Source organism: Orcinus orca, chromosome 6, assembly GCF_937001465.1.
Source record: "Orcinus orca chromosome 6, mOrcOrc1.1, whole genome shotgun sequence".
Taxonomy (NCBI): Eukaryota; Metazoa; Chordata; class Mammalia; order Artiodactyla; family Delphinidae; genus Orcinus; species Orcinus orca.
This window is the reverse complement of record NC_064564.1, coordinates 64,666,403-64,684,351: the sequence shown is the minus strand read 5'-3', so window position 1 is coordinate 64,684,351 and position 17,949 is coordinate 64,666,403. Positions and strand designations below refer to the sequence as shown.

The 17,949-nt window shown below is 38.1% G+C and overlaps 1 protein-coding gene across 3 annotated transcripts in view; it reads right to left on the bottom strand.

The window, feature by feature from the left end:
* Nucleotides 1–353: 353 nt before the first annotated feature.
* RANBP6 (RAN binding protein 6) overlaps nt 354–17,949 on the bottom strand; it is an 88,716-nt gene continuing 71,120 nt past the window's right edge. The window contains exons 1-2 of one of the 3 annotated variants that reach the window (XM_004279118.4): nt 4,783–4,938; nt 354–3,667 (exon numbers count right to left, since the gene is read on the bottom strand). In XM_004279118.4, coding sequence (XP_004279166.1) covers nt 3,597–3,667; nt 4,783–4,918 — 207 coding nt within the window. In that variant the 5' untranslated portion in view covers nt 4,919–4,938 and the 3' untranslated portion in view covers nt 354–3,596. Of the gene's footprint in view, nt 5,111–17,949 lie in introns of those variants that run through there. The other 2 variants (XM_004279117.4, XM_004279116.4) reach the window with 2 other exon arrangements.

The following is a 17,949-nucleotide window of genomic DNA, read 5'->3' as shown; positions in this document are numbered from 1 at the left end:
AGAAAAACTGCCTTTCCATCCCACCATCCAGAGAAAACCTCTATTACAGTAATATCAATACTTTGTAGTGGGGTTTTTCTATTTATTCATCTATACTTTAAAATTTTATCTTAAATAAACTTAAAATTGTGACTATACTGTACCTAATGTCCTTTTCTTTTTTCTCTCATTAACAATAAATAATTGTAGGGAATGTACAAGAATTGCATATCTAAAATCTCAACTTCATATCTGTCCACAATGGCCTAGATGGCCTGCTCATGAACTTGTAGGAGGTGAAACAGAGATTCTAATGTAAAAGGAATTCCAAACCATAAAAAAGAACACAGCAGAAGTAAAAACACCAACAGCAATAACAGCTACCATTTATTAAGCACTTACTAAGTCTTAAATATTTACTAAATATGTTACATAGACAGTACTCATAATAGCCCCAGGAAATCCTGACAGATGTATTTGTTCTTAAATTTTGGATTAATATCTTGCTGAGTAGAAAGGTTTTTTTCTACCCTACAAAAAGCCTGACATTAAAGACCAACATTGCAATTAATTAACCCTAGATTTACAGAACTGTTTTCTTACAATGTATACCTACTGCTAAATAACTTCTCAAAGCTGTTTTCTTTTTCTCGTTTAAAGATTAAATTAATTTTGCTTCCCTTTCATGATCACAATAGAATTCTCTTTAATGCTACTATATAATCTATTAAGAACTTCTCCAAAATAGAAATCTATTTAAGCCCCACCTTGAATCAGGGCTTCTCTTCTTGTTGAACTGCTTTGCAGGAAAAAATGGCATACATACACAATGCAATATTCTGCTCAAATACATAACACTGATTGACTCCCACAAATATTATTTACTATTTGTCAAACACTGTGTTACAGTATGTTACATGCTACCAATGTTAGATGTACCAGGATGCGCTTTTCAGTAACCATGGTCCTTAGAGTCCTGGATAACTTGAAAAAAAAGAGACTGGTCTAAGACTTCAAAGTTTTAACTCTCAGCTGGACACTTTGGGAACTAGAATATGGATATATCTCAGTCTCAGGAGGACATTATTAAAACGTTCATATGTATTATGGAGAAAACTTCCCACATCCATTGTAATATCTCAAATCTCTGTTCCAATTTCAGCATCCTCCCATTACTATGATAACTAGGAGTATTATCAAGGAGGAATAAGCCTGCCACTATATTCTTCACCCACAATTCCAAAGATGTTTGTCCTGGAAGTTCTCCTATCCCATCTTTGTGAGCTCTTAGCATCTTGTGGTAGGCAGCATGACATCTTGACACCAAGTATACTGCTTGCCCAGCATCAATAATTCAGACAAATAGCAACAACAACAGGAAAGGTGACAAACATTTTAAGACAACAGAAGCACAGGTTATCACCAAGGTCTGTGTTTAAGAGATAAAACATGCAAGGTAAACAGAGGCTATAACACTGACTAATCCTGGAGAAACATGGGGAAGGCATATAAACTGCTTAGCAGGAAGAGAACAGTTCTCTCAATCATAATGGAATCCACGCACAAAACTTGTTCAGAGTTACTTTTATGGTGGATGATATTCAAGTAATATTAAGGTGCTTCAGGCAAAATTTAGCAACTCCTGTAAGGCTTCCTGCTGCTCATCATCAAGCTGGGAAATGCATTCCAACCATAATTCTTCAGAAGTCTGTACCTGACGCACGACATTAGCTAGGCGTTTGGCACAAGGATCTTCATAGTTAATAGTCTCATTCATTTTTCCTTCTGCAATTACACTGATTATTTTTGGAAGATTGGAATTATTTGGACCAAGTACAACTGGGTGGTTACTTTCAATTAAGTCACAGAGAAAACTCAAAGTCTGAATAGCTTCCTCTTTATCCTCATGCAATGGAAGCCATGACAACCAGTGTGGAAGAACTTCATCTACATTTACACAGTTAGGCTTAAACCTCAAAATCTTGCCTACTGCTGAGATACAGTTCTCTGTAGCAATGACATTTTTTTTGGTTTTGGAATTTGCACACTTAATAACTTTTACCAGCAGCGGAACAGCTTCTGAACATAAAGAACGATAATCATCTCCACCAAACTGTGCCATAACACCCAGGCCATAAGCAGCCGCTTGCCTGACTTCAGGGTTGTTGTCTCGCATATTTAGTAGCATTGGCCACCGAAAATATTCTACATATTTAAATGAGGTTGGACTACAGTGTTCTATGATATCATCAAATATGCACAATCCCCACTGTCTGTCTGGCCATGGCCTATTAGAACAAATTAGTTTTACAATTAATGGAAGCAGCTGTTCAAACCACGGTAAAATCTTTTCCTTGTAAGTACTAAATAATGAGTGCAAAATATCTGATACTTTGGTCAGAATATAAACATCACATTCATCCTCATCTTGCAGAGACATTTCAACCTGTTGGTCATAGTTTTCTTCCTGTCTTTTAACCTGTCTCAGTTCTTGGTTTTTAAAGTGCCCTTCAAGTTTTGCTTTCAGTATTTCTCCCAGTTCTTCCAACTGTTCATCATTGAGGCACCCATCTCCCATTACTTCAATGGACTTTGCAAAAGAATTCATTATTTCTGAGAGTACATCTGTATCAGGTTCGGTCCCAATAGCCTTGATTAAAGGATCACATATGAAGTGCCACATCTGTGCAAGATACTCTGGGCCATGAATTCTTGCACATTCCAGGAGAAAAGGCATGGACTCTGCTGCTGCCACTCGAACATTGTCATGGAAATAAAATTTCAGTAAAGGAACCATCAGTTTTACAACTTGTTCTGTGTATTCCACGAATCCTTCCCTTAACTCCTTAGCATAATAAACCAACATCTGGCAAGCAGTTGCTTTTGCTTCAAGCCCTGAAGTCTTAATTCCAAAACTCTGCTGGTCTCCAAGATTTACAAACTGCCATCCATCATCATCACTCATATTCTCCACATCTTGTGTGTCTAAGAGAGCAACGTCAGGTTTAGCTGAAGCAGTCTTAATAAGAGGCTCAATAACCAGTGGAAGGTACTGTTGAAAATCATTTCCAAGAATTTTACACATTCTGGCCCACGCTGAAATGATGTAAGAGGTCTGAGGGTCATCATCTTCCATATTATTTAAGTCTGATTGTGTTTTTAACAACAGTTGCATCACATTTGATGCATCTTGCATGAATTTTTCCTTCCCAACAGCAAGACCAACATGGCTAATGCATTCAATAGTTTTTCCTTTCAGAAGTTTGAGTTCCTTTTGAACAGCAAGCTCAACAATCTGCTTTAGTGAGGGCATAAATATATCATAGTATGGAACAAATTTTTCTTCTATTGTATCTGCAACTGAGGCAATGGCTGTCACAAGCTGTTCCAAGGCCAACTTAGTTCCATTGCGAATCAACTCTTGAAGTTTAATCACCAAGATGGAATGTAGATTTCTCACCATACTATCCAAATATAGAACTATCAATGATTTGGGGCAGTCTTCAATAAAAATAATAAGCGCAGAAGCTGCATGTGACTGCACACGCTGATTACCTTGATTTTCCATGGTACGCAACAGAGCTGCAATCACCGTTTCATGGAATTTCTTTTGGAAGTTAGGTGCAAAATCTGTAGCCATCTGTCCAAGTGTAGTACAGGCTGCAGCCCTCACCCTTGGATGAGGATCCTGAAGAAAAAGCAAAACAGAGTTAACTGTTTCGTCTAGAATTGATTCCATTTGCTGATGGCATCCTTCTCCAATAGCAGATAAGGCCATTAATCCAGCATGTCGATATTTCCAGTCAGGGCTCTGAAGCATCTGCATGATATGCTCCTTAGTCATTGGTAAAACAAGTTTTCCACCGAGCCCACAAGCCAGTCTGTCTAGTGCACTCTCAGCAGCAACTGCATTGCTGTCAAAATCATCTTCTTCCATTTCATCAGCATTTACCCAGTCCTCATCATCTTGTAGATCGACCATCATTGCCAATATATGAGGAACTGCCTGTGCAATAATATTTGTATGTTTTTTCAACATTGGGGTTGCAGTTTCAGACAAGGTCACTATTACTTCAAGAGCCAGCTGGCGTTGCAGATTACTAAGTCTAGAGTCTCCACATAACTTTAGACTCAATTGCAGAGTATCTTCTAAATAAGGACCCAAATATTTAGGTACAGTATCTGCAATCTCAACAAGGGATTCTAGCACTGAATCATCATCCTGGTAGCATGAATCATTCACAGCCTGTAAGATTCCAGGAAGCAAGTCTGCAAAGTCTTTGAAAAGAGCAATATTATTCTCATTAGCAAGTACAAATGCAGCTGCAGCTCTAGCAGATAATGTCCTGATTGCTGGATGTTCTTGATCTTGAATACACTGGTCCAACAACCGTTTGATGATATCCAAATCGTGCCGATCTTGGGTCCCAAAAATCCCAGGAAAGTGCCAGAAAACGTGAAGTGCAACTTCCCACAGAACCACATTTTTAGAGTAGATTGAATCAACAAGGAACTTCAGACCTTCGGGCCAGTGGTTAGTGCCATCCTCATCTATCAAATTCCTGGCCAGCACTGCAAAAATATCACAAAGTTTTTTCCTCATACTAGCATGGGTTTCTAACTTAACAGCCAGTATCAGTTCAATCTTGACGTCCCTCTGAACATCAGAAGGCAGATTTGGATAGACTTCCTCAAACCCAGAGGACAAAAGCCGTCGTAGCAGGGCGGCAGCCATTTGTCTCACCTCATAACCTGCTCTTCTATTTCTGACGGCATCTAAGAGGAATGTAGTCTTACACAGACCTGGGATATTTTCATAGATTTCCTCTGCTTGTCTCCGCACCATACAGCTTGGATTGATGAGGTTCTTCAGAAGCTGGTAAAACTCTTGCTTTCCCGACACGGTCGCCGGTACTCCGGCAGACCCGCACGCCGCCATCGCGTTCTGTCAAAGCGACCGCGACGGAGCAGGAGGGCGGGGGTCTGCGGCTCGAAGCAGTGACGTCAACGAGGCGCCGGCGGGGATGGGCGGGAGCGCTCTTTCCTCCCCTGCCTGGCCCTCGGTCTGGGCCCTGGGAAGGTGGGAGCGAGGGTCGCTCTCCAACAGTTTTCCAATCAGATGAAAATGTACCTACCGAGGAGAAAGAAAATGAAAGAAAAGTATGATATTGATTGTATTAGAATGGGATTATGGATGATTTTTTTTCGCCTTTTCTTTATTTCTAAACTATCTCTATTGTTACACTGATAATTTTAAAACAGAGAGTACTCCTTGAAAAGCCGCTAAGTGAAAGAAGACGATCACAAAAGGCCACATGTATGATTCCCTTTATATGAAAGGGCTTAAATAGGAAAATCCATACAGAAAATAGATTAGTGTTTGGCAATGGCTAAGGGGAAGGGAGATAGAGAATGACGGCTGTCAGGGGGGTTCTTTCTGGGTGATGAAAATATTGTAGAATTGATTGTGGTGATAGTTGCACAACTCTGTGATTATACTCAAAACTATTGAATTGTACAATTTAGATTGGTGAATTCTATGGCATGTGAATAATACCTCAATAAAGCTGTTCATCAAATAAGTACAATAAAAGATAAAGACAATGATTACTACCCCACTATTAGGTGTGCAGACTCAGGTGTGTGTCGGAATCACTTGGCCTGTGGATTATAATAAAGAATGAGAAAGACAACTGAGTAAAGTATGATGAAAAGTGACCTGGGCTAGTAATCAGGAGACTAGAATTCTGGTCTTGTCTCTAAACTGATTTTGTATCCCTGGTCACGTCACTCAAGATTTTCTTTGCAAACTGTAAAATGCCTTTACAGTTTTTCTTTTAGTAGGAAGCTGCTGAGATTATTCTAAGAAATAAATGCCCCTGAGGCTAAATATTGTTTCTTTAATTCAAGCAAGTGTGTCAATCAAAAACAATGATCATTCCTCTAACAATGATTAGATCTTACTTTTGTATTGGCACCTTGCCATTCTGTCATTTTGACCATTATACAGGTTTGCAAGGTTGGTAAGATAGGTATAATACTAATTTTAGATGAGAAATGGAAACTCAGGGCTGACTTTTGATGGATGGATTTTTATTAACTATTTGAAGAAATAGAAGAAGTTTCTAAGTAAAGGGAAGAGCTGTGTTCAAATGCAGAAAGGTCTGAGAGCCTAGTGTGATGAGTTCTGTCAGTACTTTTTGCTGGAGCATTGGGTATGGGACTTAAGGGTCTTGGGGATGACATAGGAGGCAGTAAAGAAGAAGACAAGAGTTATATAGAGGCCAGATCATGAAGAGTCTTATATTCCATGTTAAGAGATTTGGCTTTTTTTTTCCCCCAAAGGTAAAGAGGAGCCTTTTAAGGATTTTACTCAAGGCTGTGAAATAATCCATTTTAAGAAAGATTACTTTGATGGCAATGCAAAAACTGAAGTGTGAAGACTGGAGGCATTTAGGAGGACAATAACCTAGTTCAATTACACTGAAAGTCTAAATCACAGCAGTGGTGGAGGGAAAGAAAAGAGGGGAAGGATTGCAGGTCTTAAGAAGTCATATCAATAGCAACATAGAGGGGAAGGAGAAGCCTAGGAAATCTCCCCAATGGCCTGGGCATCTTCTTGGAGGTGCTGCAATTTACCTATTTCTTTACCTACACATGTATAAAGAACAGAATTAATGCAGACCAAAAGACTGCTAACTCTTTCTGGAGGAAAAAGAGGCTTCCCTAAGAAGGTGAGTCCCCAAATCCTTTTTGTTCTCTAGTTGCTCCCACTCTATGGTGATGGTCATTGTTACAACAGTAAGAGTTAAACTGAATCCATTTTAGGAAAAATATTTATGTTCTTTTATTTTAGAAAAACATACACAGATTTAAAATCTTAAGGTACTTCCTCTCTAGCTTGCATTTAACTTTTGCATTGTTATTTCCCTTCCCCCCCCTGCCCCGCACCAAGAAGCACACATAATAACCAAGATTTCAAGACTGGACTTGAAGACTTGGTTAGAGTTGAACAACTTTATGAAAATTTGTAATTAAAATTGGCTTTTAAAATACTTTGCACTGTTGAGAGGCCATTTAAGAATGTTTCCATAAGGTGGCTCAACAGCAGACAATTCGAGTGTTTATTAGCAGCTTACTAAGTGAAGAAAGTGCAAAATAAGTTGCAAATTTCTTCCAAGATCTGAGAGATTTAGAGTCAAATGAGGGGGGTAGAATTAAATTGGACATAGGGGGTAGAATTAAATTGGACATACTTGACATTTTTTCAAGAATAATCCAGAATAAATAAAAATACAGAAAACAAAAAATACTACTATGAAGGCTCCTACCGATCTAATATGGAACAATATGAATATCAAAAAGAATAACGCCTTCGATGGATTAAAAAAACTTTAAATATATCAACAAAAGTTCTGAGTTTCTAATACTAACAAAAGCCACCAATGCATTGATCATCTTTGGAGGATGCTAAGTCACCAACTGAAAATTGATAAAGAGGAATAATCAAGATTTTTCCTGCCTTTTCTGTACAAACTGTATTTCAGGATAACCAAATAGTTATCCACTTCTTCTTGATAGAATTCCAGATAAAAGGAGCACAAAAATGCTAAAATCAGAAAATTGCTGTGTTGTAACCCCAAATGAAATAATGAATGTAGGTAACAGTAACCAATGGATGCTAAAACCATTAAATGAAACATTGATTGGGAACTTACTAATAGAGGGATAAGGATGAAACCACCTAAAGTTCCTGATTAATCTTAATATTCTTAAAAGTGGGATAAACCAGAAGTGTCATTTACATGTTGTCTTTCGGCTTCACATTCATACTTTCTCTAATTTGTTCTCTGATTCTGAGGTTAGGCTCTGGAAACAAAATTTCTCCTTTTTCAGCTGGGTCCCTGATAATTTCCACCAATAGGAGCTGCTAGATATTGGAGGATAGAAAAGGGACAGAAAAGAGATTGATCCTTCTTGTTTTTCCTTTTCTTGTCTGGATTGCCCTAGCAGTGGCCCTTCCTCCTGGTGACATCAATTTCCTCCCTCTTGCAGCCCAATCTCTTCTCTCTGCAGATATACCCACAGTAGCCTGGGGGCACTCCTTCCTCAGAGGTTTCAGCCATAGCTCTGAACTCAAAGATACCAGTTCTGTTTTGTTCCTTCAGCTTTAGGGATGGTAGCAGTTCCTTCAGTTACCATCTTTTGATTACCTCAGTGCTATTTATTCACTCCTTCAGGTCTCTCACACCTGTGTGACCAATCTCTTAAATCTCCTCTTGAAGTACTTAGTGTGGTTTCTATTTTCCCACCTGGAACTTGACTCATTCATATACCAGGCATTATGTGATGCAAAAACTGCAAAGTATTTTTATCTTAAATCAGGTTTATTAAGGTATAACTCATGTGCAATAAAATTCACCAATTATAAGTGTTTAATTAGGTAAGTTTTGACAGTCAAGTAACCATGACCACAATCATATATAGAATATTTTCATTACCCCAAAAAGTTCCTTTGGGTCCCTCAGTAGACAATCTCCTTTCCGCACCCCTGGCTCTAAGCAACTACTAATCCGATTTCTGTTGCTATAGCTTTGTCTCTTCTAGAATTTCATATAAATGGAATTATTCAGTATGAAGCTTTTTGTGTCTGGCTGCTTTTACTTTGTACAATGCTTCTGACATTTGTCCACTCTGTTGCATGTTTGTTCCTTTTATTCCATCATATGAATACACCACAATTTGCTTATGCATTCACCAATCGACAGACATTTGGGTTGTTCCCAGTTTTAGGCTATTATGAATAAAGCTTTTATGAATATATGAGTACAAGTTTTTGTGGGAAAATATGTTTTCATGTCTCTCGACAAATACTAGGAGTGAAATGACTTGGTCAAATAGTAAGTGTACGTTTATAAGAAACTGTCAAATGCTTTCCAAAGTGGATGTACTATTTTGCATTCTGACTGAAATATATGAAAGTGCCATTAGCTCCACATCCTTGTCAGCATGTGGGATTATCAGTCTTTTAAGTTTTAGTCATTCCAGTGAGCATGTCTTGGTATCTGATTGTGATTTTAGTTTGCATTTCTCTAAATACTAACAGTGTGGATTATCTTTTCATGTGTTTATTTGCCATTTGTGTATCTTCTTTGGTGAGGTCTTTGTTCAAATCTTTTGCCCATTTTTCAAAAAATCTAATTTTTTTGTCCTCTTGCTATTGAGTTTCAAAAGTTCTTTAAATATTCTGGATACTAGTCCCTTATCAGATGTATGCTTTCAAATATTTTCTCCTTTTCTTTTTCTTAACCATGCTTTTTAAAAATCAAAAGTTATTAATTTTGTTGAAGTTCAATTTATCATTTAAAAATTTTTAAGGTTTCTGCTTTTTATGTCCTATTTAAGAAATCTTTACCCAACTCAGGTTCACAGAGATTTCCTCTAATGTTTTCTTCTATAAGTTTTATAGTTTTAAGCTTAAAGATTTTACATTTAGATCTAGGATCTATTTCAAGTTGATTTTTGTATATGGTATGAGGCATGGGCAGAAGTTCATTTCTTTTTGCATATGAGTTTATAGTTGTTCCACTTTTATCCCACTGATTTGCCATCTTTGTTGAATATTAATTGACCATATACATGTAGTCTTATTTCTGAACCTTCTTTTCTGTTCTATTAATCTATATGTGTATCCTTATTCCAATGCCGCACTGACTGTATTGATTACTATAGCTTTACAATAAATCTTGAACCCAAGTAGTTATAGTCAGTGATTCTAAAGATCACTGAACACTGTAATTTTTAGAAAGTACTCTCTAGACTTTAGTAAGTTTAAGATATTTTTAACCTAATTAAAGTCCATACATATTTGTGAATTTGAGTATAATTGGGAACTTTTTGCAATCTATACACATTGTGCATTTAAAAATTAAATAATGGACCAGAAAAAATGAGAAACAAATTTCTTCTTTATTTGTTTTCAATGTAAACTTATTGATTTAGAATAATACCTCAACTTTTTCACACAGATCATCTCCCTCCCCTCCAAAAAATAGCTGAGGAGAAAGGAATTTCTGACACTTTGGGCTGTAATCTGAAGCAGCTTATGTTTTAACTTAAAATTTGAATGTAAATATGATGTTCCAGTTGCTAATATTTTCAAGCTTTTTCATATGAAATTGTTTTCTCTATAAGCTTTCCATTTCCTTCATTTATTCAACAAATATTTAATGAGTACCTACTATGTTCCAGGCACTGTGCTGGGACACTGGGGATACAATAGTGAATAAAACAGAATGCCTACCTTCGTGAAGTTTACAATCTACTTTGGAACTCCTTAGCTTATGCCAGGAGGACCAGCCATGTTTAACCTGTGGTTTTATGGATTTCTCAGCATATTACCCCTTACATCCAAGTATATGAGAAGCACAGTAGTAAAACACTGTTATCGTCTTTAAGAATTGCATGGCAATAATTCAGAATATTAAAAGTTGAATAAAAACATCATGAATTGGAGAGAACAGAAAACTCACTATGTGAGTACTGAACTCGCTTCTTTACCAGATGGTTGAAAATATGTACATTAGTACTTGCAGGTATTAACTGATTTAATTTCATAACAAATAAATGAGGATACAGATAGATTAAAAAATTTTTTAAATACAGATTAAATAACTGAGAGGAAAGTTATAATAATGATGGAGGATATCAACCATCCAGACATTTCATGTCATTTTGTTCTTCTAAAATTAGAATGTTTGGCTCCAACTCCCAGGGTTAGACAGAACCCAGCAGAAACAATGCCCAGGGCAGAAGTGGTGAAGAATGAGAAAAGAACCAAAGTAGGAATCAGCCTGGGCCCCACTACTCCAAACAATTAATTATAAACTATATTAGCTGTAATTTTAATAAAAAAGACAAAGCAGACATATTAAACTAAACATATTATCTTACAAAGATAAAACACTCAGAAGAGTGTCTCTTTTATACTGCTACTACTACTACTATTACGGTTATAAGAATGAAAATATATCTGATTAATTAGAGACAATATTTTGTACAGTTTCTTGTATAATAGGCAAAATATAAATTATAAAAAGGACCTGTCCCACTGGGTAGTATACTTGGGAAGATCATCTTGAAAGATGACAAAACATTATTATCTGCATTTTCAGTTGGTGTGAGAGGTAATCCTGACTTTTTAAGTAAGTTTCAGAAGTTGTACAGTCAGGAAGAAGTAATAATAATAATGAAATAATAAAGAATAAATTATTTTTCCATTGAATTAGAACTCTTGTTAGTGTAAAACTGTTATTAGTGTACTGATCTGTTTTGTAGCCATTATAACATTTTGCCTAATTTATCACTGTGTGTCTACTTTTAAAAGATTTATGAAAATCTGATATATTAGAATTATGAAGAGTCTAATTGGTTAAACTTGTGCTAGGGTGACCAATCATCCTGGTCTGCCTAAGACTGGGGTTTCTTGGAATGAGGAGTTTCAGTTCCAGGACAGTCCCAGGCAAAGTGGAACAGTTTGCCTAACTTTCAATCACTTTTTAAGTATTGGAAAAATATCATTTGTAAAAAGTCATTAACTATAAAGGTTAAATTAGATTCAAGTTAAGCACTTTTGACAATAATCCTTTATAAGTGATGCTATGTACTTCATATGCATTTCATTAAGTATACATAATGTTTGGTTGTCCTACAGTTATTGTTACTAAGCTTTAAGTAGTGACTGCCTGATCTCTCCATTTTGTTTTTCCCGTTGAGACAAATAAGTTATCTTTGGGGTAATACTTTGACAACCTTCAAACTCTCCTTGCCTAAATCAGATATTTCATCAGGAGTGGGGAAAAGGTAAACTATTCTAATTCCATCATTTCTTCTATGTTTGTAAGCTGGCATTTTTCTGTAATAAAGAGCTCTCCCTCATGACCTGAGGCTATTTGGCAACTGTGAAGGAGTGCTTAATTCTTTCTCATTAATTATCAATTTTCAGAGTAGGGAGGTGAGTAATAGCCACCTCCAATCATGACAAATACAGTTGGTTTGTTATGTTTTGTTTGGCTTCTCTTTTTTGAATTGTCAAGAGCTGTGAAGAATCTGAGATTTTACGCTACTTCAAAGCTAACAAGTTAGCCTGCCATAGTTTCATGGATGATAGTAAAAGATATGAGACTCTGCATCAGAGACAAAAAATAATTTGTTACTCATGGCAACAGCAGCAGTCAGAGTATCAGCATTTTTCACTGGTTCCCAACTCGCAATTCCTACAGCATGATGCAAAGAGGGATAGATGCCAGCTATACACATCAAGGACTGTGTTACAGGAGGGAAACGCTGAGCTTAGATTACAAACCTTTTATAACGGACAGTAAAGCTGACTGCTTTTTTTCCAGGGGGGGACATTATCTTTTTATTCTGGATAGTAATCATGCTTGCCCTTTGCTCCAGAGGGAGACATTATATCTGTCTTCCAAGGCTATTCACTACACAAGCATACTTAATAATATAGTCCAGAATGTCTTTGCTCACAAGATGTGCAGAAATATGAGATACCATGGGTATAGTTATGTGCTGCTTGTTCTCCATTGCTCCCCTCCCTCCTTACATTCTCTGCCCTTTTCTGTAGCCCAGGAGGCTGACATCTACAGACTGCATCACTCAGGCTCCCTTGCTCTCTGTCTTCTGGTTGAATTGGCTTATGAGAGGCATTAGCAAGAGACTGGGAAGAGGTGGCATCGGGTATTTAGTCCCCATCTCTCTGCCCTGTTCTCGCCCCACCTTGAGGCAGTCCTGGTACAGGCTGCATTCTACTGATACAATTCTTATAAGGAGGCCCTTTTTTCCAGGCTGCAAACTCTCTGTAGGTTCATTCTCTCCCATATCCACTTTAGGCCTAAATATGGTAAAAGTGTATAAACGTTCCTAGACCCTGTGTTTTGTTATGTTCTCTTAACCTTGCCCACATTTTTGTAAACAATCCTTTCAGCACACTCTCTTCAGTAACACTTTCTAAATATGTTTTCTGTTTCCTGCCAAGATCTTGATAAGAACTCATAGATTCAATTAATTTTAAAAGAGAAAAAAGCTAAAATTAATAAAACCAAAGATTAGAAAGGTAGTTTAACAAAAAAAGAGACTTTTAAATTTAATTTTATTTTATTTTATTTTGGCTGTGCCATGCAGCTTGTGGGATCTTAGTTGCCCGATCAGGGATTGAACCTGGGCCTTGGTAGTGAAAGTGTGGCGTCCTAACCACTGGATTGCCAGGGAATTCCCAAAAAGAGATTTTAAAACATGAAAATATTATTATCCTCAACATGCTAATTCATGCAAATATATTTATACAAAAATATAAGATCAAAACCAATAAAATCCTTTTAGAATAATTTATAGAATGTGAAATTATTTGAAAAATAAAAGAATAAAAAATACAAAAGATGGGCTTCCCTGGTGGCGCAGTGGTTGAGAGTCCGCCTGCCGATGCAGGGGACACGGGTTCGTGCCCCGGTCCGGGAAGATCCCACATGCCGCGGAGCGGCTGGGCCCGTGAGCCATGGCCGCTGAGCCTGCGCGTCCGGAGCCTGTGCTCCGCAACGGGAGAGGCCACAACAGTGAGAGGCCCACGTACTGCAAAACAAAAACCAAAAGATTTATATCCTACTTGATAAATGGCCAGAGCAGATGATTTATCAACAAAGAAATATAGACTATAAATCTTGACGAGAAAAAATATTCAATTTGGGTAGTAATTAAAACAAAGCAAACTAAAGGCACAACCACATCTCCACATAACTAAGATAAATTACAGGAACAACACAGCACTGGTGGATTGTTGGAAAATAAATCTATTGCTGGTGGCCCCTGATTATTAGCTGAGAATCTAGAATGGTGGTTAAAAAGTCTTTGATGCAGAAATTCCACTTTGAACAATAGATCCTAAGTGGATGATACAAAAGAAGACAAAAATGAGGTGCATATTTTTCACAATAGATGTATGTTAAGAGTATTAAAAAAATGAAAATAACCCAACAATGGGTAGAATAATTGTTAAATAAGCCATGATATTTTAAGATGTGTTGAAATGTTTCAGTGAGAAAAAGAGGATATATTATATGTACACACTACATATACTGTGTATTAAAATATGGCTCTATGTGCCTGGAGTGAGGGAGACTCTGGGAGAGACTTCCTTCCCAGAGGGCATCTCAGTGGGCCTCCAGACGTGTGCCAGAGGTTCTTCCCCTCATGCCAGGCTCCAGGACAAGCAGGTAGGCCTCTGTCACAGAGGGACAGTGGTGTATCTGTCCACTCTTTCTGTTCTGTGCCCTCGGGGTGGTGGCCAGCCAAGAACTGTCTCTCCGTTTGTTGCAGTCCCAGGAGACCCAAAAGTACAGGCTCTGCTGGCCATGAGCCAAGCAATCTCGAGGTGTCCCCTGGGTGGCAGCCACAAAAATCTTATGCCAGACATGTGTGCAGTTTCCCCTCCATTATCCAAAAGAAGACACAAATGAAGTGCATGTTTTTCACAGTAGATGTACCTTGAGTTGCAAAATCTGGGGTCCTGTACTCTGGAGCGTGGCAGAGGGAGAGCAGGAAGATAGCACCTGCCCTCTGGGGTCTCTGGAGAGGATTACAGTCAGCCCTTAGATGTGTAGATGTGTGTTTACCTACAGGCCTGCCCCTCAGGCTGCAGCTATGAAAATATGGCATCTGAAGCCTGACGGGTTTGTGTCTTGGCCAAGGTCACACAGCTGGGACATGATGGCAGCAGCACACACCCTGGACAGGGGTGAGGAAACTGCTCCCAGATTTTACTCTACATTAGTTAAGGTGTGGTTCCAGGACATCCAGACTCATGCATCACAACTTCCTACCCGAATCTATGGAGAGATGTGGCATGAAAGAAAGCACCTTGAACCTAAAGGCAAATAGCGATAACATCGGTTGTCAGAAAAGTGGTGAAACAGCATGGTGAAAGGAATGCTATGCACAAAAGCAGGTGGCAAGTTTTGCATGAGATCCCATGGCAGGTGAATCTCTGGATAACTCATTCATTAAACAGTGGACTCTACTATCAATGATACCAGCACCTTGGATGAGAATTCTTAAGAGTGCTGATGAAGCTACCACAACTCACAGATAGCAGAAACCTACCACACAATCTCCTAGAGATTAGCCAACACAACAAGCCTAAATATAAGAGAAGGGTTAAAAAAAAAAGTTCATTTTCCCAGAGACTTCTCAAGAAAAAGTATCTTCCTTTGAAAAAGGAGCACCCAAGACAACAGCTTTCCTCAGTGAATTTAAATCCTATTTTAAGAACAGAATCATCTAGACAGAATTGCATGTGGAGTTTTCTTCCTACCATGATAAGTGTAGCAATAATATTGGAAAGACTGACTCTATGCTTTGGACTAGGTGAGCCCTCTTAAGGGTCCTTTTCAAATTCCTAAGCTATAGTTTTGGGAGTCATTTAACAGAAAGCTTTTACAGAAATTGTAGTCAATCACATTATAGTAGGTTTCCTATTATTCATCCTGGTCATTGTTTTATTTATTTTTTTTTTTGCGGTACGCGGGCCTCTCACTGTTGTGGCCTCTCCCGCTGCGGAGCACAGGCTCCGGATGCGCAGGCTCAGCGGCCATGGCGCACGGGCCCAGCCGCTCCGTGGCATGTGGGATCCTCCCAGACCGGGGCACGAACCCGTGTCCCCTGCACTGATAGGCGGACTCTCAACCCCTGCACCACCAGGGAAGCCCTGGTTATTGTTTTAATAACAATAAAGTGACAGACTGATAAGAAAATGTGGCTCTATGTTCTTTGGGTTCTTTTTGTTTTCCTGTAAAGTTTCTTAGATTTCTAACTTATTTTGAAGATGTTGATTTACATAGAGATTTAGTGCAACATTCTATGTTTGTGGCATTTACTTGGTCTTTACCTATGCATTTTTTTAATGAAGAAAATGTATCAATAAAATTAATGAAAATGTTATATGAATAGATAGAATAATGGCTGGAACAATGAGTATTCTTAGAGGACAATAAAAAAACCCTTTAGATTAGTGTCATTATAAATCATTCATTGACAATGGGAACAGAACCTTTCCTAGGCCCAGAGAACTTAGGTAACTTGTCTGAGGTCACACAGCTAGAAAGGGCAGAACAAGACTGGAAGTTAGTCTTTTTGGCTTTCAAAATGCCCCTGGTGTGGGAATATACACCATTCAGAGTACAAGTAGAGGGGATAGATCTTAAGGAAAAGAATGGACACTTCTATTGCAAAGGAGGAGAGCCTGAAAGAGAATGCATGGGAGGTAAGCTTGCAGTTGAGGTGGTAGATAGGCAGTAACTGAATGACTTTTTTAAAAGACGATGATCTCTATTTTCTTGGCGAGACTATTGGCCTTAAGTAAGGCAGTGAGTGTTTGAGGAAAAAGTCAAAGGTTTTGGAGAAGCCACTGGAGTGAGGAGTGCAGGATAAAGGAGTTGAACAAAGATAACTTTAAGAATTGAAAAGGAAAAAAAAAAAAGAATTGAAAACTTTTCTCCAGTTGAGATTAGAAACCAGGAATCCACAGTGGCAACAATCCATCAATTATACTGTCAAGTGAAAAAGGCAGGGTTCAATGTCATTGGTTCAATTCCATTTTGTAAAACACCTATATGTGTGTATAAAACATGTGCAGGAAAATGTATAGTATATATACCAATTTGTTACAGTGGTTACTTCTAGGAGGTGAATGCCTTTGAGGTTGGGGGAAAGGACTTTTACTTTTTACTCCATATATTTCTGTATGGTTTGAACTTTTGTAGCAATATATTCTTGCATTACTTGTATAAAAAATGGGGAATGTGATGGTCTGGTAAAGGCTTTAAGTTCCTGAGCATGTCTATGTTTCCATATAGATCATCTAGAGCCAATTATATAGTGACCTAAAGCTTCAGAGCCAGGAAAAGTCCTATCTGGCTCCTCACAGCACAGCTCACAGCTGCTGCAAAACCCACAAGGCTTAAAACAGAGCCAGCACTCTAGAATTAGTGGTATCTGGTCCCACTGCTGCTGTGGTGGAGGATTCCAACTAACCATACTGCTTGCATCTGTCCATTAAAAGTCATTCAGACTCAGAGAAGATCTGGAAGGCTCATAAAATTATACTTTCCAGCTGCTGAAAACTGTGCTTATAGGGAATCTCCCTCCGGCTTGTGGGGGAGGTTTCCAGGTTCTGTTTTGGCATCTGTGATGAGTGACAGTTGCAGAAATTTCATGGCTGGCCCCGAATGTAAGTGCTTTCCTGTTTATATTTGTATCTCAAGATAAATCTAAAGCAACACCAGTTAATTTCTTGAAATATTTCTAGTCAATGCAGTTTTCCTGTGAAGATTAATTCTACAGAACAAGACAGATGGGAGATACCAATGACAAATGAACATTCAATAAGCAAGACTCTTCTTGATAAAGGAAACAGAAACTGAGGATTGAAGGCCAAGAATCAAAATTAAACTGTCCATCCTGATTACATAGCATTAATACTGGAAAGGACCTGGAAGGTAGAGAGATTCAAATTTGAGTTTCACCACTTAGGAGGTGTGAGACTTTGGGGAGAATTACTGAACTTCTTCAATCCACAGTTTGCTCATTTTCAATGGGGAATAATAAGACTTAGTTCACTGGGTCATTGTGACATCCAAATGAGACAAAATATAAATGGAGAGGTTTTTTTGCAATATTAATTCATGTGGGATTTTTTTTCTCTATATTTTCCCCATCTTCATTTTCCAAGAAGGTCCTTTGTGTATCTCTTCCTTGGGAGTTATTATAAGGAAGAAAGCTGTTGTTTGAAGACAAAGTTGTTTTTCCTATGTTTCGTGAAAGCTTAAACTCATCAAGGAGATTGTTTTAAGTATGAGTGGGGTGGGAGGGGAGTGGGTATCCTTACAAGGAATGAAATGGAACAGAGAG